The sequence below is a fragment of the Camelina sativa genome, chromosome 3 (assembly GCF_030686135.1).
Source record: "Camelina sativa cultivar CO46 ecotype springtype chromosome 3, ASM3068613v1".
Lineage (NCBI taxonomy): Eukaryota > Viridiplantae > Streptophyta > Magnoliopsida > Brassicales > Brassicaceae > Camelina > Camelina sativa.
The window spans coordinates 27,906,505-27,930,928 of NC_141882.1; the positions used below are offsets into that span (position 1 = coordinate 27,906,505).

Sequence of the window (24,424 nt, forward strand, 5' to 3'; positions counted from 1 at the left end):
AAAGATAGTCATCACATGGATTCTCAGTTTATTCAAGGTACATTTCTTGTATGCCCACCAAAAGGGACTTTCTATTTATATCATAGACTCCTATTGCTAATTAGAAATGCATTTTTAAGAACTGGCTTTGTTAAAGGAACATTAGATGTTCATGTTTGGAGAAACCGTATTTGTTTGCTCCAGTTTCCTACAAGGGAAAGTCATAAACTCGTGTTCTTTTAGTGATGTATGCAGACCAATTTAATATGCTAGCTCACGGATCACGGTTTCACATTAGAACATAATAGCTTAGATAGAGATTATTGAGTTTCTTTTAATAAAAGGCTTTTCTCTTTGGAGGTCTTTGAACGAGTTCTACAGGTCTATGCTACGAAGCTATTTTCTAAACTTTCCAAAGGAGGCACTCCTAAACAGACAAAGGTGCTTTGCATAGCTCCCTGGTTTCTGTTTCACATGTGTGCTTTTTGATGTTGTTAAGTTTTTTTTTCCCTATGCAGGTTTCGGGGACAGATGAAAGGGTGATATGTTACATAGTTAATTCTACTGATTATTGGCGTAAAACAATAAGCTTATTTGACTTTTTACACATCTGTGTATGTGTGTGGCCTTACTTGTTGTTAGTTTGGGTTGTATCATATGGTGTTAATCTTATTTTAAGCCAGTCTGTTGTAGAGCGACCAATTGTGATATTGATGATCGTCACATCAAGTTTCATGGGTCTAGTTACATTCTCTATGCTGTTGTCATGTGATCTTACTCTACTGCATTTTAAACAATGATCTCTGCCCATTGAAGGCCTGCAGTTAGCAACTTTCTTATTGTTTGTAATACTCATGTTGTACATTGTCAGAGATACTATGTACTGCTTCTGTATCAAACAATGTAATTAACCTTCATATTAATTAATGGAACAAAACCTTGGCTCATCACAAGAATATTAAATTGTTTTTTGTAGTCTGGTGACTTGGCAGAAGAAGTCTCAACAATTATTGACCCGCAATATGCAGACGGTGTATACATGTCAGAGGTCCAGGTACGATTGACATAAAGGAGTTCCAAATTTTTCCAGATATGTTATTTATTTTGGATTTTTTCTAATCTATGGTGTTGTGCAGGATAAATTTCTGTCCATCATAACGAAAGCATTGGTGACACTAGTCCATGGACTGGAAACTGAAGATTATAGTCTGAGATTGGTAAGAGATTAATTCTCTTGGTTTGGCTGGTTTAGTCAGATAACTGAGGATTTCTTAAGATCCGGTTTAGGTTATGAGATCCGCTAAGGTTTTGCCACGCATTCTCTCTTCTCTCAGTTGATCTACACGCTTTGCATGTGAGAAGGGTTGTTACGCCTATACGTTTATCGTCTCTTCTTCTTCCTTTTGTTATCTTGTATTGTAACAGTAGAAAGAGATAGAGATGCTAGAGAGAAAGAGAGAGAGAGAGAGTAGATCGGAGAGATCTTGTAACAGTTGTGGTAAGCTCAAGTTCGAGCGGTGTTAGTGGATTCCGGAGTTCAACCTCCGGCGAGACGTAGGTTAACCACATCGGTTAACCGAACTCGTTACATCGTGTGTGTCCTTTCTCGTTTTACTTCTCTTCTTCTTTTCATTATGATCAAAGAAGACCTCAATCGGCGTATTCGATCTTAACAGATTGGTATCAGAGCAAGGTTTAGGCTTCGTTTGTCAGATCTGTTAAGAAAGATGACAAATACGAAACTCAAGGTGGCTGTGTTCGATGGATCTGGTGACTTCTCTCTTTGGAAGACACGGATGTTGGCTCACCTGAGGATTCTAGGTCTTAAGGATGTTCTAAAGGAGCAAGAGCCATTTGCTCCTTTGACGGAGGCTGAAGAAGACGATTCGGAGAGGAAGAAGAAACAAATCAAAGATGAAAAATCAAGAAGGGAACTGTGTGAGAAGGCGTTGGAAATTATCTTCCTAAACGTGGGTGACAAGGTTCTAAGGAAGATCAATCAGTGTACGACGGCAGCATAAGCATGGTCTATGCTTGAGAGGTTGTATCTGGTAAAGTCTTTACCAAATCGGGTATATCTTCAGCTCAAGGTTTACAACTATAGGATGCAGGAATCCAAGAGTTTGGATGATAACATAGATGAGTTCTTGAAGATGATCTCAGATCTGAACAATCTTCAGATCCAAGTTCCTGATGAGGTTCAAGCAATTCTAATCTTGAGTTCTCTACCAGAGAAATATGACATGTTAAAGGAGACTCTGAAGTACGGACGAGATGGAAGATGTTATCAGTGCTGCTAAGTCCAAGGAGTTGGAGCTCCGGGATGAATCTGGTGGTTCAAATCAGATTGGCAAAGGTTTATATGTTCGCGGAAAAGGTTTTACAAGAAGTTCTACATATCAAACTGATCAAGGGAGCAATACTGGTGGATCAAGATTTGAATCCAAAGAAGGAAAGAAGGTTTTATGGATCTGTGGTAAGGAAGGGCACTTCAAGGGGCATTGTTACAAATGGATTGAGAGGAACAAGACCAAAAGTCAAGGGAATGATTCTGGTGAAGCTGCGATGGTCAAGGATGATGCCAAGGATCTTGTCGGTTTAGTGGCGTCTGAAGTCAATTTGATCATGGGGGAAATTACTGAAGATGAGTTGATCATGGATACTGCATGTTCGTTCCATAAGACGTCAAGAAGGGATGTGTTCATTGAGTTAAAGGAGGTGTCATACGGCAAAGTTCGAATGGCAAATAAATCATATTGTGAGGTTAAGGGAATTGGTTCAGTTAGGTTTCAAAATTCAGATGGATCTACCTTTCTTTTGCATGAGGTTAGATACATGCCTGATATCTCAAGGAATTTGATCTCAGTTGGTACTCTCGAAGCCAAAGGGTGTGAGTTTAGAGGTGGCAAAGGTATTATGAGAGTGGTCAAGGGTGGCACTGTCTTTATGAAAGGAGTTAGGCGTCAGTCTCTTTATATATTTCAAGGAAGTGCAAGAGTTTCAGAGGTCTGTGCTGTCGAACTCAGTAAGACTACAGAAGAGGTTAAAGTTGATAACAAGGCCAGGTTGTGGCACAACAGGTTGAGACACATCGGTCAAAAGGGTCTTCAGGTTCTAGAGGAAAAGGGTTGTTTGGAAGGTTGCAAGTCTACGAAGATAGGGTTCTGCGAGGACTGTGTTATTGGTAAAACACACAAAGTCAGTTTTGGACTGGCTCAACATGTCACGAAGGAAAAGCTTGACTATGTTCACTCTGATCTTTGGGGCTCTCCCAATGTTCCCTTGAGCTTAGGAAGGTGTCAGTACTTCATTTCTTTCACGGATGATTTCTCTCGAAAGGTGTGGATTTACTTTCTGCGTTTCAAGGATGAAGCTTTCAAAAGCTTTGTTAACTGGAAGAAAATGGTTGAGACACAGTCAGAGCGTAAGGTGAAGAGACTTCGAACCGATAATGGCCTTGAATTCTATGATCATCAGTTCGATAGCTTTTGCAAGGATGAAGGTATTGTCAGGCATAGGACTTGTACGTACACTCCACAGCAAAACAGAGTTGCTGAGAGACTTAATCGAACAATCATGAACAAAGTGAGAAGTATGTTGAGTGAAAGTGGTCTCGGTCAGAGATTTTGGGCCGAAGCAGCTTCTACAACAGTTTATCTGATAAATAGATCTCCATCATCGGCAATAGACTTCAGGGTTCCAGAAGAGATGTGGACTTCAGCAATGCCAGCATTGAGTGGTCTGAGGAGGTTCGACTGTTTGGCATATATTCACTCTAATGAGGGAAAGCTTGAGCCTCGAGCTAAGAAGGGAATTTTTACTGGTTATCCGGAAGGTGTTAAAGGCTTCAAAATCTAGCTTCTGGAGGATAAGAAGTGTGTCATCAGTAGGAATGTAGTGTTCAGGGAAGATGTAATGTACAAGGAAGTCGGACTCGGGCAACAGACATGTAATGAACTTTTCCCTTTAAGTACTAATGATCTTTCAAGTTTTGATTTTGCAGGTATGCACAGGGATACTCCGGATGTTGCTCAAGGTGGAGACATTACAAATGTTCCAGTTCAGGAAGCAGACAGTCAAGGGAATACTTCTAAAAGACTTAGTAACTATCAGTTGGTTCGGGATTGACCTAGAAAGCAGACTAAGGCTCCGGTCAGGTTTCAGGATTATGATGTAGGAACAGAGGATGAGGATCTTACTGCTTATGTCTGCTGTATAGCTGAAGACGGAGGTAGCTCAGAACCATCAAGTTTTGTCGAGGCCATGGATAGTCCGGACAGCGACAAATGGTTAGAAGCTGCTAATGAGGAAATGGACTCTCAGAAGAAGAATGGTACCTGGGACTTGGTCGATAAGCCTCCAGGGCAGAGTGTTATCAGTTGCAAATGGATATTCAAAAGGAAGGCTGGGATTGCTGGAGTTGAGGATCCTCCCTTTAAGGCTAGATTGGTGGCGAGAGGGTTTTCCCAAAAGGAGGGCATTGATTATCAAGAAATTATTGCTCCTGTGGTGAAACATGTTTCGATAAGATACATTATGTCTGCTGTAGTTCATTTCAACATGGAGCTACACCAGTTAGACGTGAAGGCTGCTTTCCTTCAGGGTTATTTGGACGAATATATTCTGATGGAGCAACATGAGGGTTTTATTGATCAGAAGCATCCTAAGAAGGTCTGTTTACTCAAGAAATCGCTATATGGGTTGAAGCAGGCTCCTAGACAGTGGAACAAAAGATTTGATGAGTTTATGGTGAAAAATGACTTTGTCAGGAGCGAGTATGACTATTGTGTTTACTACAAGAAAGCTCCAGGTGACATCTATGTTTATCTCTTACTTTACGTGTGATGACATTCTGGTGGCTTCTACTGACTTGAGGCAGATTGTTGCACTCAAAGCTATGTTGAGTTCAGAATTTGAGATGAACGATCTCAGAGAAGCAAAGAAAATTTTGGGCATAGAGATAATCAGAGATCGACCTGGTGGAAAGTTGAAAGTTTCTCAGGAAGGTTATTTGATGAAAGTCTTGAGTAATTTTCGAATGGATCATGCTAAATCGGTAGACACGCCTCTGGGAGCTCACTTCAATCTAAAGTCTGCTACAGAAGATCAGTTGAAGGTAGAGGCAACTTTTATGAAGAAGATGTCGTATCAGAGTGCAGTGGGCAGTGTTATGTATGATATGCTTGGTACCAGACCTGATCTAGCATATCCAGTAGGTTTGATAAGCAGATTTATGAGCAAACCAATCAAGAGTCACTGGCATGCGGTCAAGTGGGTTCTCAGGTACATTCGTGGTTTAGTGAAAACTTGTTTGGAGTTTAGTAGAAAAGGAGATTTTGTTGTTATGGGTTATTGCGACTTAGACTATGCTGCTGATCTTGATCATAGAAGATCGACGTCTGGAATGGTTTTCACTGTGGGAGGTAATCCTGTGAGTTGGAGATCTTCTCTGCAAAAGGTGGTTGCTCAGTCCTCCACTGAAGCAGAGTATGTTGCCTTGTCAGGAGCAGTAAAGGAAGCTCTCTGGTTAAAAGGGTTAGCGGAAGAGCTTGGTTTTCCTCAGAAGACGGTGGAGGTTCACTGTGACTCTCAGAGTGAGATTGTACTTGCTAAAGATGATGTGTTTCATGAGCGAACAAAGCACATTTCGGTGAAATTTCACTTCATCAGGGACCTGATTAACAAAGGAGAGATCACAGTTGTGAAGATTCCCACCGAGTACAACCCTGCTGACATTCTTACCAAGGTTCTACCTATTACTAAGTTTCAAGAAGCATTGCAGATGCTTCGGGTTGCCAGGAACTGAGCTCGTCCTGTTGGACATTAAACAGGTATCCGGGTTTGGGTACAAGGACTTTCACCAAGTATAGTAATCTCAGACTAAGGTGGAGATTTGAAAATTATAGTCTGAGATTGGTAAGAGATTAATTCTCTTGGTTTGGCTGGTTTAGTCAGATAACCGAGGATTTCTTAAGATCCGGTTTAGGTTATGAGATCCGCTAAGGTTTTGCCACGCGTTCTCTCTTCTCTCAGTTGATCTACACGCTTTGCACGTGAGAAGGGTTGTTACGCCTATATGTTTATCGTCTCTTCTTCTTCCTTTTGTTATCTTGTATTGTAACAGTAGAAAGAGATAGAGATTGTAGAGAGAAAGAGAGAGAGTAGATCAGAGAGATCTTGTAACAGTTGTGGTAAGCTCAAGTTCGAGCGGTGTTAGTGGATTCCGGAACCTCCGGCGAGACGTAGGTTAACCGCATCGGTTAACCACATCGGTTAACCAAACTTGTTAAATCGTGTGTGTCCTTTCTCGTTTTACTTCTCTTCTTCTTTTCATTCTGATCAAAGAAGAACTCAATCGTCGTATTCGATCTTAACAGAAACTAAACTTGACACAAAAATGCGAGAGATGACACGTGTTTATGGGGCATACTTGAGAGTGTGGGTGACCATTCTGAGTAAGATCTAACTGGGTTTTTTAAGCTTGTACTTTTTTGGATGCTGGTAGAACCAATAGACAACCAACAGCTTTGCAATATGCACCTTCTTGTAGGTACATAAATGGAATATATGCAATCCTTAACAACAGCGTTCCTGTCGTTTGGAAACTTCTCACTCTAGTCCACTTCCAATTCTTCCTGGACAAGGTAATTATATAGTATATTTGAATATCTTTATACTCCAATGATTGCTACTTGCTGCCGTATACACAATTAGGATCAACCATGAGCCTGGACCAAATCCTTGCTTATTTTTTTATATAAAATGTGTGGTAGAGGCTTCCCACTTAATTACTCTACTAAGATTTGAACTGCTATGTCCCAAAGCTATTGCCAATCACAGATGATCACCTTTTCCTTAAAAAGTTGTGCAGTTGGCATCATCCCTTGGACTACGTTTCCGAGCTAATATTTTAAGATGCAAGAAAATATCAGAAACTGGAGCTCAGCAGGTTAGCCTGTGTGCTTGAGATCCCTTTCCCATGTTATGTTTTTGAGTCCTTATGTTTCTCTGTCTTATGGTTTCATAGAAGTTGCTTGATACGCAAGACTTGGAGACTTTTCTTCTAAAAGTTCCACCTCTTGATAGACAGGTTAGCTCATCTGTTCCAGTTTATGTATCAGGGCCTCTGTTGAACACTCTGTATTTAAGATTAAACATTGTCTATGTTGTTAGTCATGAAGCATTGGTATTATAAACATTTATGATAACTCTATAAATCAAAAGCCAGTTAATTTGTTTTAGTTTTGGAAATGGCATTTCAGACTGTAAGTGTTGCGAGCTATTGTAAATTCGTGAAGCGTCAAATGAGCAGAGTTGAAGCAGTCCTAAAGGTTTTCGCCTGAGACCATCGAGACAATTTTTCTTTTCCTGCCTCTCTCTCTCTGCTCACCAAAAACTTATATTATCCTACTGTAGGTCAGTGGCAGAGACATATAGACATAGTACACTGTTTCCAAAAGGAACACCCATGAAGCTTCAACGCATCTTAGAGCTTAAGGTAATTTTGGCATTCTGTATCCATTTTCATACTTGATCACTCTCAAGCTACCGTCCTTCTCCAATGACATGCTCTTCACTGTTTGGAGAATCGTCTTCAGCCAAAACAGTACAGGGTCCTTAAAGAGATTGTAACGTATTTCATGTTGCTGGGTCTTACGAAAGCCGATCAGCAGAGTATACTTGATTATTTCAATAAGCATGCGCCACAAATCGCATAGTCTTCGGTCGCAGCAGAAATGCCACAACCAGATTCAATTCAACCTTCACAGCCTTTGGAAATCACTAACAGTTACCTGGCTGTAGTCGTTGAGTTCATAGCAAACAGTGAGGATGTTACAGCCAGACTTTCAACCACTAGTTATAAGAAGTTCATCGGCCGTCCCTTGAAGAAACTCTTCATTGCATGATTTGTTTCTTTTTCTACCTTTTTCTTTATTTGATTCATATATTGATGTGTCCCTATTGAGACTTTTACATAACAATACAAAGCAAACTATGCATGTGTGAACATAGATGAGCAAACAGTTTATAGCTAACGAAAGATGATGTTAAAACGTTTTGTGAACAAATCAAAGTTCGTATATATGATAAACTATCAAACTTTAAACGACAATTTCTAAGTTGAGGTTGGTAAGCATAGTGTTGATTCTACGGTTTTGAGTTTGAGATTGATCAAGTATGAAAATGGATTCAGAATGCCAAAATTACCTTAAGGTCTAAGATGCGCTGAACTTTCATGGGTGTTGTTAAATTTCAGTGTTTTGAGTAAATAAATAAACAGAAAAACATAGAATATTTTTATTTTTATAATAAATTAAACACATAAATAGACAAAGAACCGGACTCAATAACAATAAGAAATATATAGATTTAAGGAATAAATTACTAGGAGTACTAAGAAATACGTTGAAAACAACGTTCTCCAAATATCAATAACCCAACCATTGGTTTACTCAAACGCAAGCTGACATGCCTTTGAACTTCTAGTCACACATTCTAACTCTTTCAACATCACATGCTTCTCTACAGATTCTGAGTAGAATGTGGCCTTCTTTAGATGATTCGCGTTTGCTAGAATGTATTTTGCAGCTTCCCTCTCTTGTTGTGTGCCATTGTATTGTCTCCATTCAAAGATCTCCAGATGAGATGATAAACTTTGAGGAACAAAATTTGGTTTGTTCAACACCGGATTTATCGTGTCCTTGACACAGTGCTTTTGATACTACAAGATAGCAATATAAATTTACTCAGTCTTAGGCCCATAATAACGTGTATTTGAAGGAGGATCCACATACCAGTTTGAGCTGGAGAAGTCAAAGTCTAGGAGCATTATTGAGTATACGAGTAAGTAGATTCCATTGCTCAGCAGAACATAAACATAGCTCTAGATGGTCAAGATTGAAGAAGGAAGAGCAAGTAGGTTGATATGCAGTCTACAAATTGAAGCAACACATGAGTACGGGTGACGATGACACCCACATTGCAGTAAAACATGTTAAGACATTTGACAAACAATAAAATAAAAGTTCTTACATATGAAGTGACAGAGCACAGAGAGAGATATTGGGTTGATGAAAGAGATCCTAGAAACTTGTAAGGGTTGTCGAAAACAACGTTGACACTTGCCTTGACCAGCCGAGGCATGTTTTCAAACTGTAAATAGTTGCTGAAGCTGTCCCTAATCCTAAAGTACCTCAAAGAAGGGGTATTTATCATAAATCCATGAACACCTTTAGGTCGAGATTTACCTGACGTATTATCGATAGATAAAATCCTCAGCGTACGCACATCGATCGTAAACATCATAACATTGGTAAGGGAGCTTCGTTTCACAACCAAATCTTCAAGAATTGGGCATTTGCTTAGAAGCCTTTTCACAGATTCGTCTCCTGAGAACTTGACCGATAAAAGGTGGAGACGTTTGAGGCATGGCATATATACATCAGGTTCAGGTGGAACATCCACCAAACTTAGATTCTCGAGTATAACAGTTTCAAGTTGTGAAAAGTTGTAAAAGCTTTTGGGCAACTGAAACTGACTATTTTTGTAGGTGGTGGTGAATGATGTATGGAATGATGACTTATGAATGAATGGATGTCAGGGTGTTTCAATTCCCCTTATGCAATTGTAGTATAAGAGGTGTCAATCCAATCTGAGTGTTTGTGAACAATCAAAATGTGCATATGAGTCTAAGTCAAGCCTGATGTAAAGGTTGTTTGTCACTAACAATCCTATGATGAAATGGAAAGTGCAGAAAGTAAAACTACAAGAACTAGGAGCTAAATGCAAATGGAACAGAGTGATTATGACAAACAGAAATAGAAACTATGGAAATGCAAGTATTGAACTAATGCAAGGTAAGTAATGAACATGATACTAAATGAATGCAACAGAAATGCAACTAGGGTGAAACAGGACAAACACAAATCATAAACACAAGTTCTGGGTTGGAACTCGAGCAAGCACTCGATCGAGTGCTGATCGAGTGCAGGGTCGAGCTGGACAAATACGCAAAACAGAGCAACACAAGAAAAACAGAGCAATACCAAAACGAATCAAACAAAGATCAAACAACAGGATTTAAGCTAAGAAATCAATAAACAAGGAAGGTCTTGAGGAGGGATTCATGGGCTGGACTATGATTGAGGTCATCTAACTTGGTCAACAAATCTCAAACAACTTGAGCTAATCTCTAGACATATATTTCTAAGACATGTTTAATCCACTCTCATGGCAAGAAACAATCAAACTCATGCATCTCTAGACTTGTTCTCACAAAGTAAAGAATCTACACAAGCAGGCATTAAGCAATATGTCAAAAATCAAACAAGACTTCTAATCTCTTAGCAAGCCTAGTGATAGTCTCTAGATCTAGCTTTATCTATGCTCCTTAGACATTGGTGTGATGCTAAGAGGCTTGAAATCAGATCTTACCCTCTCAGATATAGGATCAGCATTAAGAACATCTAGCCTAGAAGAGATCTACAACAATCAAGCTTGACCAAATCAAACAAACCTCAAACACAACCCAGCCTAACCCATCCTCAAGATCCTAAGCAACTACTCACAAGCATACATGATGAACATCAAAATCATAAACCCAGAAAATACTGAAACTTGCATCATTAGAAAGATAAATCAAAGATCTACAATATTGAAGAAAGAATCAAACTCAAATTCTCAATATTAAGAAAGTTATGAAACCAACAATATTGAAGAATTTAGTCTTTTTCTCCTTTTAAAAGAAGTACAAGATCTAAGAAAAAATAAAAGTGCAAAAGGAATAATTCTAAAAAAGGTAAAAACTAGGTTTTAGACTCTCTAAAAAGCTGGACTCTTTTGGTGTCTGTAGGTACAAGCCCTTATATAGAAAATGTAGTGGAAGCCCTAAAAACGCTAGAAGACAAAATAGCCAGGCGGCTCAACCAACTCGACCTGGTGCTCGGTCGAGTGACCGGTCGAGTTGGCTCCTCTTGTGCTCCTCCCACTCGGTCGAGTCCCTCTCAGCACACGGTCGAGTGTCTGGTCGAGTGGGCAGTCGAGTTGGACTCCGGACCTTGGTTCTTCAGCCTTAGCTCTCTTGCTTTCTCCTCATGATTGCTTCACTTCTCCTCAGCATTGCTTCCATGCTCCTTAAGCTCCAAAATATCCTGTTTATGCATGAAAAGATGCAAATGCAATGCAACTAAACTCTAATGCAAGAACAGTCCTAAAGCTATGCAATAATGGTCAAAATGGATAGCAAAAGATGCAAAAGATGTGAATATATTAAGGGAAAACAGGGTAAAATATATGAACATCATCACCCCCAAACTTAGTCTTTGCTTGCCCTCAAGCAAATGAACAAGACATAAGAAGGTAGGTGAGGTTTGAAAGTGGGATCTCAGCTCCTAAAGCTTGCAAATAGACCATCTAGAATCAATGTCAAAGTTACTAGTACTATGATGCAAGTTGAATGAGCTGTACTTAAAGATTTTAGACAAGCATATCACAACCTTTACTGATTTGAGCCTTAGATGTCCACATGCATTCAAATCAACCATTTCCTTTAACATTCATTAATCAAGAACATGAATCAATTATATGCAATGCTTAAACTCATTTGGCTTGGCAGTAAAAGGTTTAGAGACAATGATGGTCTCTCTTTAGAGTGGGGTTTATCAATATCAAGGTTCTCTCATAAAAAATGGATTGAGCTTTAGAAAAATGCTAAAGGTAAGAACACTTAGACACATACAAGAACAAAACCTTGTCTACCCAAAGGCACCCAAAGTATTTATCCTATCAATCTAAACCCAATTGATCCTAGTGCTACCCTTTAACTTCTTCTCTTCTCTTTCACCCTTTTCTCTTTTGATTTTAAAGTCTTAGGAGAGGTTTCTTATTTGATCTTTCTAGTGGAATGGGAGATTCTTACTTATTTGCTATGGTTTTCTTTTCTTCTTATCCTTAAGGCATAAAAGCATTTTGCTAAACTCTTCTTTTTCTTTCTTTATTTTCTTTGACTGAAACCATCTTTAAACAATATCATACTTCCCATTCTTTCACTAGACTTTGATTTACTTAAAAACATTCTCCTCCTAAAGACTCTAACCTTTTCTTTATCTTCTCCTCTTTTCTTTTCTTTCTTTTTCAAACAACCAAATCCCAAACCCAACAATGAAATCACCTAGTCCTATCTAGTTTGGAAAATGCAAACTAGAACTACACAGGGCATTATTCTTGTCAGTTCAAACCTAACACTTTATACCAAGCTCAATCCCAAAAAGGCCTCACACACTCAAGAATAAGCATGGCTTGAAAGAAGGGTTGGTTAAGGGTATTGGAAACTGATTTTAATGATTCAATCAGCTACTTGGATCAACAAGAGTGGTAAAAAGGAGAAAGATGATCCAAATATGTATATGGTATCCATGAGTTTAAAGCAATGCACACATTGATATTTAATAGTCAATATTAAGTTCTTATAAGTAGGAAATGGCATCAAATCACAACATGCTTCAATTTAGACCAAATGCAATGCAGGAATTCAAGGCTTGGTTCAATCTTATGCTTCTAACCACTCAACTAGCATCAAAGTACTATTAACTTGGGCATTGATCCTAGTCTAGTGAATTAAACAAGCTAACAAGGCAAAACTCATCATAGATCCCTAATGCAAATATTATACAATCCTACATGAAACATGCTAAACAAGATGCTATTATGCAATGCAAACTACATGAACACTCTTTTTTTATAAAAAATTTTGCAAAAAATTTCAAATTTTTAGGGTTTTTCTATGCCTTAGATGCTATGCAAGTATTAACATGATGATGCTAAAAATTTGAAATAAGAAAACAAAACACAACATCAAATGCTATCTCAAACCCTCCCCCAAACTTAAATCACACAGTCCTCTGTGTGAAAGAAATTTGTAAGAGGATTCAAGATCAAAAACAAAACACAACATCAAATGCAATGGTATTTACAAGGGAAGGTGATAGTGGTACCTCAAGGATTGGAGAAGAAACTGTCCACATCCTCTTGCATGCTGTCAAAGGTGTAATTGGGGTTTTGTTGATGACTTGGAGGTGGAGATTGGGGCAGCTCGACGATGGGAATCGACCGGGACTCGGTCGAGTACGTGCTCGAGTGGGGGGGTCGTGCTGGACCGCGAGTGTCAAAATTCTGACCTTGCTGCTGGTAGAACTACTGGATCCATGGAGTACTGGGGTGGGATGGGAGGGTAACCTGGATATCCTGGATAAGCAGCTGGAGGTGGGAAGCCATATGGTGATCTGGGCTGGAACTCGGCCGAGTGCATCTGGGGTGCTCGGTCGAGTGGGTGCTCGAGTGACCCGGTCGAGTGCCTCGAAAATTGTTGTTCTCGGCTACTTGAACTCCTCTTCCTCTGATTTGGCTCGTACATTGAAGCTCTAGCTGGTTCCACAGGGTTTGCAACTCTTGAGAGTGCTCTAGTTGAGCTACTCCTCCTCAAAGGGCTTGAATGGCTTTGAGATGAGTTTGAACTCTTCAGCTCAGCAATCTCCTTTTTTAGGCCCTTGATGGACTTAGCCATATTGGTCACCTTCTTCTTAAGCTTATCAAACATCTTCCCATGCCACTTGCTCCACTTTTGTAGGAGAGTTAACCTCTTGCTAGTCTCTCTCACTCCTCTACTATCCCTTGGGTTGGGCTCATAGTCTTCAAAGTAAAATTGCTCCTCCCCATCAGCCATTTGCACATCTCCAGCTTCATCAACTCTAGGTTGAACTATCCCATCAAACAAGAACTCATCAGCTGGCCAAAAATCAATGTTTGCTCCTTCTTGAATAGTGGTGAGCTCTTCGTTAGATAAGATCAACTGTTTTTTCCCAACTGTTGGAAGCTCAAAGTTGAAGATGTGATTTCCTTGATGCATTTCCTTGGCCAATATGAGAGTGGAAGTGAGGTAGCTTGAGTCAATCCATCTTGGCAAAACCTTCTCTCCTCTAAGTGGGACCTTGGCAGCTTGTAGTATTGGAGTGATGATGCCTCCAATGGCTAAGGCTCCTCTTGACCCTTTGTTTTGTAGCTTGCCTACCCAACTTCTCAAATATATCATGTGGTCAATGAGCACCATTGCAAGGTCAGTCTCCACAGTGGTCCCAAGAATGATGATTCCATTTCTTGCCTCAAGGATGATTCCATTGAGAGCCATGTCAATTACCTTGAGCTCACCCTCATTGAGATTTCCAGTCTCCTTCCTAGCAAAGAATGTATTTGCTAAGGCCTTGTGGAAGTACCTTAGGACTGGGCTTCTTATCTTTAAACTCTTGGTCTTGGAGGATGAATAGGTGATGTTGTCTCCAATGGTTTCCCAAATGGCATAGAGCTCCTCTCTTGGTATCATCAAGCTCCTATTACTACCAACTTCAAAACCAAACACATTTGCTATCTTCTTCAATGAAAGCTCATAGTTCTTCCCCTTGATTGTGAAAGCAATATGACCAGCTCCAAACTCATCATCCTTCCTTGCATATGTGTGCAGCTTGAATGTGGCTAGAAACTCACAACTTTCTTCTTTATACCCCTCCATGTAAAGCCCCATGAACTTGGTTAGGCTGCTCTTCTCAAAAAGGTACTCCACATCTTTATCAATGGCTAGCTTCTCCATGGTCTCCTTGTGTGGATACCTAGTTCCCAGTAACTCCATTCTCATGAAGGCTTCATAAAGTTGCCTCTTTGTCAATCCACAAGATTCTGCTTCTCCATCATCCTCTCCCTCTTCTTCTTCACCTTCTTCTTCACTCTCACTCTCAACCTCCTCTTGTTCAATCTCAACTGCTGGCCTCTTCCCTTTGGCCTTGTTTCTCCTCATGAAATCACTAAGAGTTGGCTCCCTTTCTTCTTCACTTTCAGTTCTCTCAGGATTTTCCTCAACTGACTGATTTCTTGAACGCGGCATCTGGCTCGATCGACCACTCGGACCACCACTCGATCGAGTGCATGCTCGAGTGGGGCATCGAGTGGTTCTTCCAGCTTCTCCTATTGATTGTAGGCGATCATCAAAACGTTCCATGGAGCTTGCAGCCGCTTGTTGAGACTTCCTTGTAATCCTTGAAGACATTTTCGAATAGAACTGAAGGGAATAGACTCAAAGCTTAAGTTTAATAGGTTAGTGACCCAAAAACTCAAAAGAGCTAAGCTTGAGCAAAAGATGAACTTTGAGAGAGATTTTAAAACTTGATTTTAGTTGTTTTGAGCAAGTGAGAGAGTGTGAGAGACATAGGATCGTGTAAGGCTTTATTTAAAGAAGCTAAGGGGGCAAGGAGACAAGGGTGGAGCGTCCATACCATTCAAATTTGAAATGAGAATCTTTGACCTGCTTTTTGCTGCCACTCGACCCCACACTCGACCAGCACGTGGTCGAGCTCCTTGACCAAAGTTTGAAATTTCAAAATTTTTGTTCTTGTTCTTCCCTCCACTCGATCATTCTAGAGAAATGAGAATCGAGTGGGCCTTGGTTCTTTGCCAACTCGGTCGAGTACCTCTCGTGGGCTGGTCGAGTGGGCTTGCGAATCTCTTTCCCCAAGTCCAAATCTCTCCATACCCATCTACACTTTCATTGAAAGGCCTGCCCAACACAAACATAAAACAAAACACATCAAAACTACTAAGAAAATAAAGCATATTTACAAAGGATACCTTAGGGACTTCCTTCCTAGTGAGGTTGTTTAGAGTCACTAAGCTTGACTTTGGCTGCCTTCTTAGGCTTTGTTTAAATACCAAGGAGGTGATGAAATCCTCCCTGGCACTTCTTGATCATTGTGAGTCTGATCCTTGATCACCTCACCCTTAACACAAACCATATTTCTTCTTGATTTTGAGCCTTGGTCTTGCTTTCCTCAAAGACCTCTTGTTTAGCTTGACTTGGAGATCTTTAACCATACCAGTCAACTCTTGAACTGACCTCTTAAGCTTTTCCACAGAATCTTCTTGAAGAGGGAGATTGTCCTTTGGAGTTGCCACTTCACTTAAACCTTCATGACCACCTTTGTCCTTGATAGTAAAAGGTTGATCATCAATGGTAGGAAGGTTGGTTGGGTTATAGATGTTAAACTTCATAGCTATATCCTCAGAAATGTTCAAGGTCACAAGACCTTTCTTAACATCAATAACAGCTCCAACTGTGGCTAAGAATGGCCTCCCAAGGATGATAGGATCTTCAGGTTCCTTGTCCATCTCCAATACCACAAAATCTGTATGAATCCTTGCTCTTCCTATCTTGACTGGAATATTCTCCAATTTGCCAACCACATCTTTGTTTGAACCATCAGCTAGGCATATATGAAGGTTGGTGGACTTGAAATCAGTGTGCCCAAGCTTTTGTGCTATAGAATAGGGCATCACACTGATAGATGCTCCCAAGTCACATAAGCACTGGTTGTTGTGAAGATAGCTAAGTGTGCAAGGCAGATAGACTGGACATGGATCCTTAAGCTTAATTGGGATGATTACTCCTCCAAGGTCTTCAAGATCTTTCTCATCTTGAGCTTGAGCCTTCTTCTTTGATAAATCAAGCAAAAAATCCTTATAGAGAGGATATGGATCATACTGTTCCAAGGCAGGTCCTCTCTCTTCTTCTTGGTAAGCAATGGTGATCTCTTGTATGGCCATCACTTCTTCTTGTTTCTCAATCACAACCACTTCCTTCAAAACCTTCTCTTCCTTTTGTTGCAAAGCCAACATTTGTTTTTTCTCAATGATTTCCCTTAATTCCTTAAGCTTTTGTGCCTTGAAACGTCATGGTAATGGTAGAGGCGGTTTGTAAGCAGGAGGGATGTACTTAGCAGGCTTGACAGCTTCTGACTCTTCAGCTCGATCAGCCACTCGAACACTCACACGGTCGAGTGCATGCTCGAGCACCTGGTCGAGTGAAATACCGGAGTCAGTCTGCTTTGCACAAACTTCACTCTGAACTTCAAGAAATGACCAATCCTCCCCAACTTGAACTTCACTGTCCCCAGTGACTTCCTCTTCAAAGAGATGAATGGCTTTGGCAGTAAACTCCCTTGGGTTTTGAACTGCTTTTCCAGGGAGTTGGGTGGGTTTTGGAGCTGAAGTAGATGCTATATTGCTCTCCATATACTTCACTCTTGAGTTAAGTCCCTCAAACTTCATATTGAGATCATTATATAGTGATGTTAACCTTTGATTCAGCTCAGCAAACTGTTTGGCTTCCTCAATTTTCCCATTGGTTTGCCCAATCAACAGTTGTTGTATCATTGCTCTTAGGTCTTGTTCTTGGCCTTGGTTAGTCTGAAACCCTGGTGGGGGACACAATTGGGGCTGGAACACTTGTTGCTGCTGCTTTGGTGCATAGTTGTGCTGTTGTTGAGGCTGAGGAGGTGGATAGACTTGGTCTTGAGGGTTGGCTACATTAGTGCTCCTATAAGAGAGGTTGTTCTGCTTGAAACCTCCACCTTGGTTGTAGCCTTTGTATCCTCCTCCTTGGTTCTGCATATAACACAACTCAGCAAACTCCCTATCTCCTTCTTGGACTGGAGCTTCTTCTTCACCAATGAAGTGAATGGTTTTTGACTGGCTTAGGAGAATCTTGTCAAGCTTCTCATTGACCATCTTTAAATCCTGCTTGTATTTGTCCTCCTGATCAGTGGAGGGGATCCTCATGGTTCTATCATAATCTTCATTATAATTACCATCTGACTGAGCAAGGTTCTCCACCAACTCCCATCCTTCTTCCACATTCTTGTTGAGGAAGTTGCCATTTGAAGCTGTATCAAGAAGCATTCTTATCTTGGGAAGCACTCCTCTATACAAAGTGCTTAGAAGGGACTCATTGCTGAAGCCATGGTGAGGACACTGAGTTTGGAATCCTTTAAACCTCTCCCAAGCTTCACAAAAGCTCTCATTATTCCTTTGAGCAAACCCAGAAATTTTATTCCTCAATCTAGCAGTCCTTGCATTGGAGAAGAACTTGGCCAGAAAAGCTTTCTTGCATGCATCCCATGTGGTTATAGCTCCAGTAGGAAGAGTCTTCTCCCATAGATGAGCTTTTTCTCCAAGGGAAAATGGGAATAGCCTTAACTTGAAGCCATCTTCACTTACTCAATTGATTTTTGTGAGTCCACATATTCTGTCAAACTCATCAAGGTGATCTAGAGGATCCTCCATTGGCAACCCATGAAATTTGTTGGCTTGTATCATGGAGATTAATCCACTCTTTATTTCATAATTATTATTTGCCACAGCAGGAGGCACAATACCAACTCTTTGGTTGTGTGTGTTAGGTGCATCCCCAGCACCAATGTGTCTAGGTCTATGATCATGGTGATCTTGCTGCTCCATGACTACTTGTTCTTCTTGTTGTTGAACTACTCTTCTTTGCTTATGTCTCAAACCCTTTTGTAGCCTGTGGATGTTGTCAATAGGCCTTTGAAGACTTTCTTTGCCTTTTGACCTTGTGTGCATCAACAAACTCGACTACAGACTCGAACAGGTACACGGTCGAGCGCAGGCTCGAGTGGTTGGTCGAGTCGACTGGGAAGTAATGGCTATTTGGATCCGGCTTCTGACTCGATCAAGTTCTCGATCACAGCTTGGTCGAGTGGGTGGTCGAGTGGGTACCTGAAACTCAAGACAGCCAAGCAAAGGAAGATTCGAGTTCAGTAACTTCACAAGTGCTTAAACGAACTTAATCTTAGACTAATAATGATCCTAAATGTCACAAAACAAACTCAAATGGGCAACGACGCCAAATTGAAACTGACTATTTTTGTAGGTGGTGGTGAATGATGTATGGAATGATGACTTATGAATGAATGGATGTCAGGGTGTTTCAATTCCCCTTATGCAATTGTAGTATAAGAGGTGTCAATCCAATCTGAGTGTTTGTGAACAATCAAGATGTGCATATGAGTCTAAGTCAAGCCAGATGTAAAGGTTGTTTGTTACTAACAATCCTATGATGAAATGGAAAGTGCAGAAAGTAAAACTACAAGAACTAGGAGCTAAATGCAAATGGAACAGAGTGATTATGACAAACAGAAATAGAAACTATGGAAATGCAAGTATTGAACTAATGCAAGGTAAGTAATGAACATGATACTAAATGAATGCAACAGAAATGCAACTAGGGTGAAACAGGACAAACACAAATCATAAACACAAGTTCTGGGTTGAAACTCGAGCAAGCACTCGATCGAGTGCTGATTGAGTGCAGGGTCGAGCTGGACAAATACGCAAAACAGAGCAACACAAGAAAAACAGAGCAATACCAAAACGAATCAAACAAAGATCAAACAACAGGATTTAAGCTAAAAAATCAATAAACAAGGAAGGTCTTGAGGAGGGATTCATGGGCTAGACTATGATTGAGGTCATCTAACTTGGTCAACAAATCTCAAACAACTTGAGCTAATCTCTAGACATATATTTCTAAGACATGTTTAATCCACTCTCATGGCAAGAAACAATCAAACTCATGCATCTCTAGACTTGTTCTCACAAAGTAAAGAATCTACACAAGCAAGCATTAAGCAATATGTCAAAAATCAAACAAGACTTCTAATCTCTTAGCAAGCCTAATGATAGTCTCTAGATCTAGCTTTATCTATGCTCCTTAGACATTGGTGTGATGCTAAGAGGCTTGAAATCAGATCCTACCCTCTCAGATATAGGATCAGCATTAAGAACATCTAGCCTAGAAGAGATCTACAACAATCAAGCTTGACCAAATGAAACAAACCTCAAACACAACCCAGCCTAATCCATCCTCAAGATCCTAAGCAACTACTCACAAGCATACATGATGAACATCAAAATCATAAACCCAGAAAATACTGAAACTTGCATCATTAGAAAGATAAATCAAAGATCTACAATATTGAAGAAAGAACTAAACTCAAATTCTCAATATTAAGAAAGTTATGAAACCAACAATATTGAAGAATTTAGTCTTTTTCTCCTTTTAAAAGAAGTACAAGATCTAAGAAAAATAAAAGTGCAAAAGGAATAATTCTAAAAAAGGTAAAAACTAGGTTTTAGACTCTCTAAAAAGCTGGACTCTTTTGGTGGCTGCAGGTACAAGCCCTTATATAGAAAATGTAGTGGAAGCCCTAAAAACGCTAGAAGACAAAATAGTCAGGCGGCTCGACCAACTCGACCTGGTGCTCGGTCGAGTGACCGGTCGAGTTGGCTCCTCTTGTGCTCCTCCCACTCGGTCGAGTTCCTCTCAGCACATGGTCGAGTGTCTGGTCGAGTGGGCAGTCGAGTTGGACTCCGGACCTTGGTTCTTCAGCCTTAGCTCTCTTGCTTTCTCCTCATGATTGCTTCACTTCTCCTCAGCATTGCTTCCATGCTCCTTAAGCTCCAAAATCACCTGTTTATGCATGAAAAGATGCAAATGCAATGCAACTAAACTCTAATGCAAGAACAGTCCTAAAGCTATGCAATAATGGTCAAAATGGATAGCAAAAGATGCAAAAGATGTGAATATATTAAGGAAAAACAGGGTAAAATATATGAACATCAGCAACTCAAAGGAACTACAAATCATCTGAATTCTCAGCTCTCTCAAAGAGCGAGCAACTGCCATGTTAACCAAAGGTTTGATGTCTTTATTGATACAAACTGGTTTCATCTTAAGATGCATGCTTTCTAAGCTTGATCTTCTGTTAATAAATTGTGCAAACTTCCAGTAACTTCTTCTTATGGCATCATCATCATACCTGAATGTCTTCACATCCTTCCAAAGAGATCTCCACCGTTTTGACAAGACACTTGTGGCTACGACATCTTTACTAGGAAGCAAAGATAATATCTTTAACAACACTTTATCTGGAATCTCGCTGATTGTCTGAATCTTATTCTCCATGCTTTCCTGGTTAATTTTGCTGCCATTATCAATTAGTGAAAAGCTTTCGTTCGCCATTTTACACTCTATTTGCATAGACAACCCTAAGACATAGTTGTGTTTCTTTTATAGTGTTCTTGATCATCAATGTAAATCTTGGTCATGATTAAATTATCAATGTTCAGTTATCTCTTTGTTTTTACCATTATTTTTTACTTTCTTAAATGCTAAAAAAGAGGAAAGAAATCATGATAGCATAGGCAACAAAAAGTGGCAGGATATTAATTCTTATAATTTGCTTTTAAATTAGAAAAAGAGCTTTTTCAGTGATTATATTACTTTTAAATTGAAATATTTTTAAAAAAATATAACACATGTCACTTAACTAGTAAGAAATGTGGTTAGTGTCAAATTCCTACAAATCTATATTAAAACTTAGAAAATGTTAAAAAGAGAATCAATAAAACTTTTTTACTTGCTAAATCCTTTATACAAAAAGTACATGTCATTGAACCTACAGAAATGTGAAAAGTGGCAAGTTCAATAGCTGTTGGCAAACAATAAAAAAAAAAAAAAAAAAAAAGAGCGAATCAGTGAAACTTTTAAGACAAATCTTTTATAATTCATAAAATAAAGTACAGTCATCCGAAAAATAGAAATATGACATTGGCAACTTAATCTGAAATAATAAAATAAATGAGTTTAATTGTTTTGTGCACTTTATAAATAAATGTTGGGTTGCTGTCAAAAAAGAATAAAAGAAAATAAATGTTGGGTTTTGGTGGAAAATTTTATCAACTATTTGACGTTAGACCATCTGCATCGCTTACCAATGTATTTTAATTATTTTATTTTGATATTATTTTATATTTAAATAATAAATTTGTATAAAAAAGTTAATTTATCATAAACTGCCACATATCAAAGAAATGATTCTCATGGTTTTGAAAAGAGAAACGTTTCTAAATTTTTACTACTAATAGAAATAACCGTTGGACATGCTCTTCTCTCTCTCTGTGACAAAAACATATCTCAACAGATGTGTCAACCAAAATTTGTCGATTAAATCCACACTCCAGGGTATATATACAAACCGATAAATTAAACAAGTTTAATTCTCTTGGCTGTTTGCTCCTATATGGTTAGATTTTCAGTTGTCTTTCTTCTCAATGCTCGTATTTTGTATGTAGGGCCAAAAAACAAAAAAAACAAAATAGAAACCATATCTTTGGCATTTGAACCATGGTCGATCAGTGTATTTTAACCACTAATACATAGAAAAGAGATTAGGATTACTTATAAAATATTTTATAAAATAAAATTAGTTAATTAACTAAAATGTGTGAAAAGTAGCAAGTTACAAATTCTTTTAACTTTTAAAATGAGCATATCAATGAAACAGTTGCTTGCTAAATTCCTTTATAAGACAATGCACAAATGTGAAAAGTGGCAAGTTCTCATATTTTTTTAAATATCTAAATTTATTATTTATTACAAATTATGAGAACTATATTGTAACATCCGTGAACCGAAATCCCAGTTTAAGGATTGCATCGGTCGATGCAGGAGGTGCATCGGTCGATGCAGGTTTAGTTCTCTGTGTTTTTACTTAAGTTAAACGCTGCGTTTTGGGTAGGAAAACCCTTAACTCGAGTGTTTTGTCTCATTCGGCGAGTATAGCCGTTTTTGAGAGAAAACAAAAGAGAGAAAAGTTCCTTAAGTGTTCTTGTTGATTTCTGGAGATTTGAGGCTGTTCTTGTAGAGATCTGTAGCTCGGATCGTTGTAGGAGCTTCCTAGGAGCGTTGTTTTGCTTGTGTGAGGTTCAGATTCTTCTTGGCAAAGTTAAGTGCATGACCATGGCTTATCTAAGCTAGAGATCTCTCTAATTTGCGAGTTTTGTGTTGTTAGGCTTGTTAGATTGGTATTTGGGACGATTGGAAGATTTCTTGTGGCTTGGGATTGTGTTTTGTGGTTACAGGAACAAAAATCCGGCAAGAAGCTTCGGGGGAAAACGATGCTCGGCATTGCATCGGTCGATGCACTTTGTGCGTCGGTCGAATGCGAGGACGGCGCATAAAATCTAGGGTTTTTGTGTTATGTCGAGCATGCTTCGGTCGATGCGATGGAAGCATCGGTCGATGCAGATCTTGCGTCGGTCGACGCAATCTCCAACTGGTGTCGGTCGATGCATGTCGGTATCGGTCGATGCTGAGTCCTGGTTTGTTATTGTTGATTGTTGATTGTTTATTGATGGTTAGAGATGTCTCTATTGCTTGTGTGTATAGCCCAGTAGATGGGAGGATTGCCTTACTGAGTGTTTATAAAATACTCATGCATTGCAACTTGTGTTTGTGATGCAGGTAAAGGCAAAGTGTGATCGTGGAATCAAGGCAATGAAGAGGAGGATGTTCTAGTGGTTTGCTTGGTTGTTTGGTTTCTGTTAGGTTGCTAGAGTTGAGTCCTAGAATGTTGTTTAGGATTGCTGGTTCTCTGGTTTATGCTGTTTGGATTATTAGTGCATGATTTGGAATTAATGTTGGATTATTGGTTATTATTTATTGGATTATTAATTGGATATTGGTATCTGTGAATTCCGCTGTTGGTTGTGTTTGTGGTTAGGTGGCTAGTGGATATGGGATCACTAGTTTTAGTTTATTTATTATTATTATTTTTATTATTATATATTATTTAAAAAAAAACGGGTCAGGTCGTTTTAGTTTGGTATTAGAGCCCTTACGGTTCTAGGTTTGGGTTCACTAGGTTTCTGTTGTGATGTTTAGGATTGCATGTATTGATTGATTATGTGAGTTAGTCAATTGTGTGTGACATGGAGTCCTAGAACATCCTTTTCGAGCCTACAGTGTGATTCCATGGTGAGTTTACGTTTTTGTGTTAAGTTAATTGCGTGCTTAGCCTTCTGTTCATGGTAGTGCAGATGGTTAGAGAGGATGCTGTTGCTGGTCGTGGTCGTGGACGCGGACGTAGTTGTGGTAGAGGGAGAGCCCCAGTGGTTAGTGGGACCGATGACCAGAGTGTGACAGCAGAGGGTGTTGGCGAGTCGCATGGTGTCCAAGGGGATTCCGTGAGTGTCGGCGGAGGGGGCGGTGTTGATGCTCCAGTAGCCAGTGATGTTAGGGCCCCAGGTGCGGGTGTCCCAGCGGATGGAGTCCCAGGTGTCGACCTTGCGGCTTTGCTGGCACAGTTGATTGAGCGGTTGCCGCCAGTGGCACCAGCTCAGACTCGGGTAGTGCCACCAGTGGTGGCGGAGGAGTGGCAGCCAGTGGGTGCGGATGTGGGGGTCCATTCTCGTTATATCAGCATGCTGACAGAGATGGGTCGTATTCCTACCGCTGCGGAGGCGTGGAGGACAAGTGTGGAACGCAACTTCCATACTATGAGATGTCCTGAGGAGTTTTGGGTGGACATTGGGGTCCATCATTTGACTGATGATGCACAGTTGTGGTGGAGTACTGTGGCAGCCAGGAGAGTGCAGAGGGAGATGACTTGGACTGACTTCGTCTTGGAGTTCAACCGCAAGTATTTTCCTAGAGAGGCACTGGATAGGTTGGAGGTGCAGTTCCTTCAGCTAGCTCAGGGGACTCGGT

General features: G+C 39.9%; 1 protein-coding gene, 1 non-coding gene and 1 pseudogene across 2 annotated transcripts; 2 read left to right on the forward strand and 1 right to left on the reverse strand.

The window, feature by feature from the left end:
• The first annotated feature begins 224 nt into the window (after positions 1-224).
• On the forward strand, positions 225-7,513 carry LOC147947782 (vacuolar protein sorting-associated protein 53 A-like; annotated as a pseudogene).
• Positions 7,514-8,432: 919 nt separating this feature from the next.
• On the reverse strand, positions 8,433-20,996 carry LOC104778012 (F-box/RNI-like/FBD-like domains-containing protein). Its single transcript, XM_087506949.1, is given in 9 exon segments — positions 8,433-8,479; positions 8,482-8,701; positions 8,775-8,912; positions 9,013-9,100; positions 9,173-9,301; positions 9,377-9,513; positions 13,000-13,004; positions 20,512-20,636; positions 20,694-20,996. Coding segments are annotated over 9 exon segments (1,110 nt in total). The 5' UTR covers positions 20,915-20,996.
• Positions 17,810-17,916, forward strand: LOC147947783 (small nucleolar RNA R71). Its single transcript, XR_015595636.1, has one exon. It is a non-coding gene; the product is annotated as a small nucleolar RNA R71 (small nucleolar RNA).
• Positions 20,997-24,424: the final 3,428 nt, after the last annotated feature.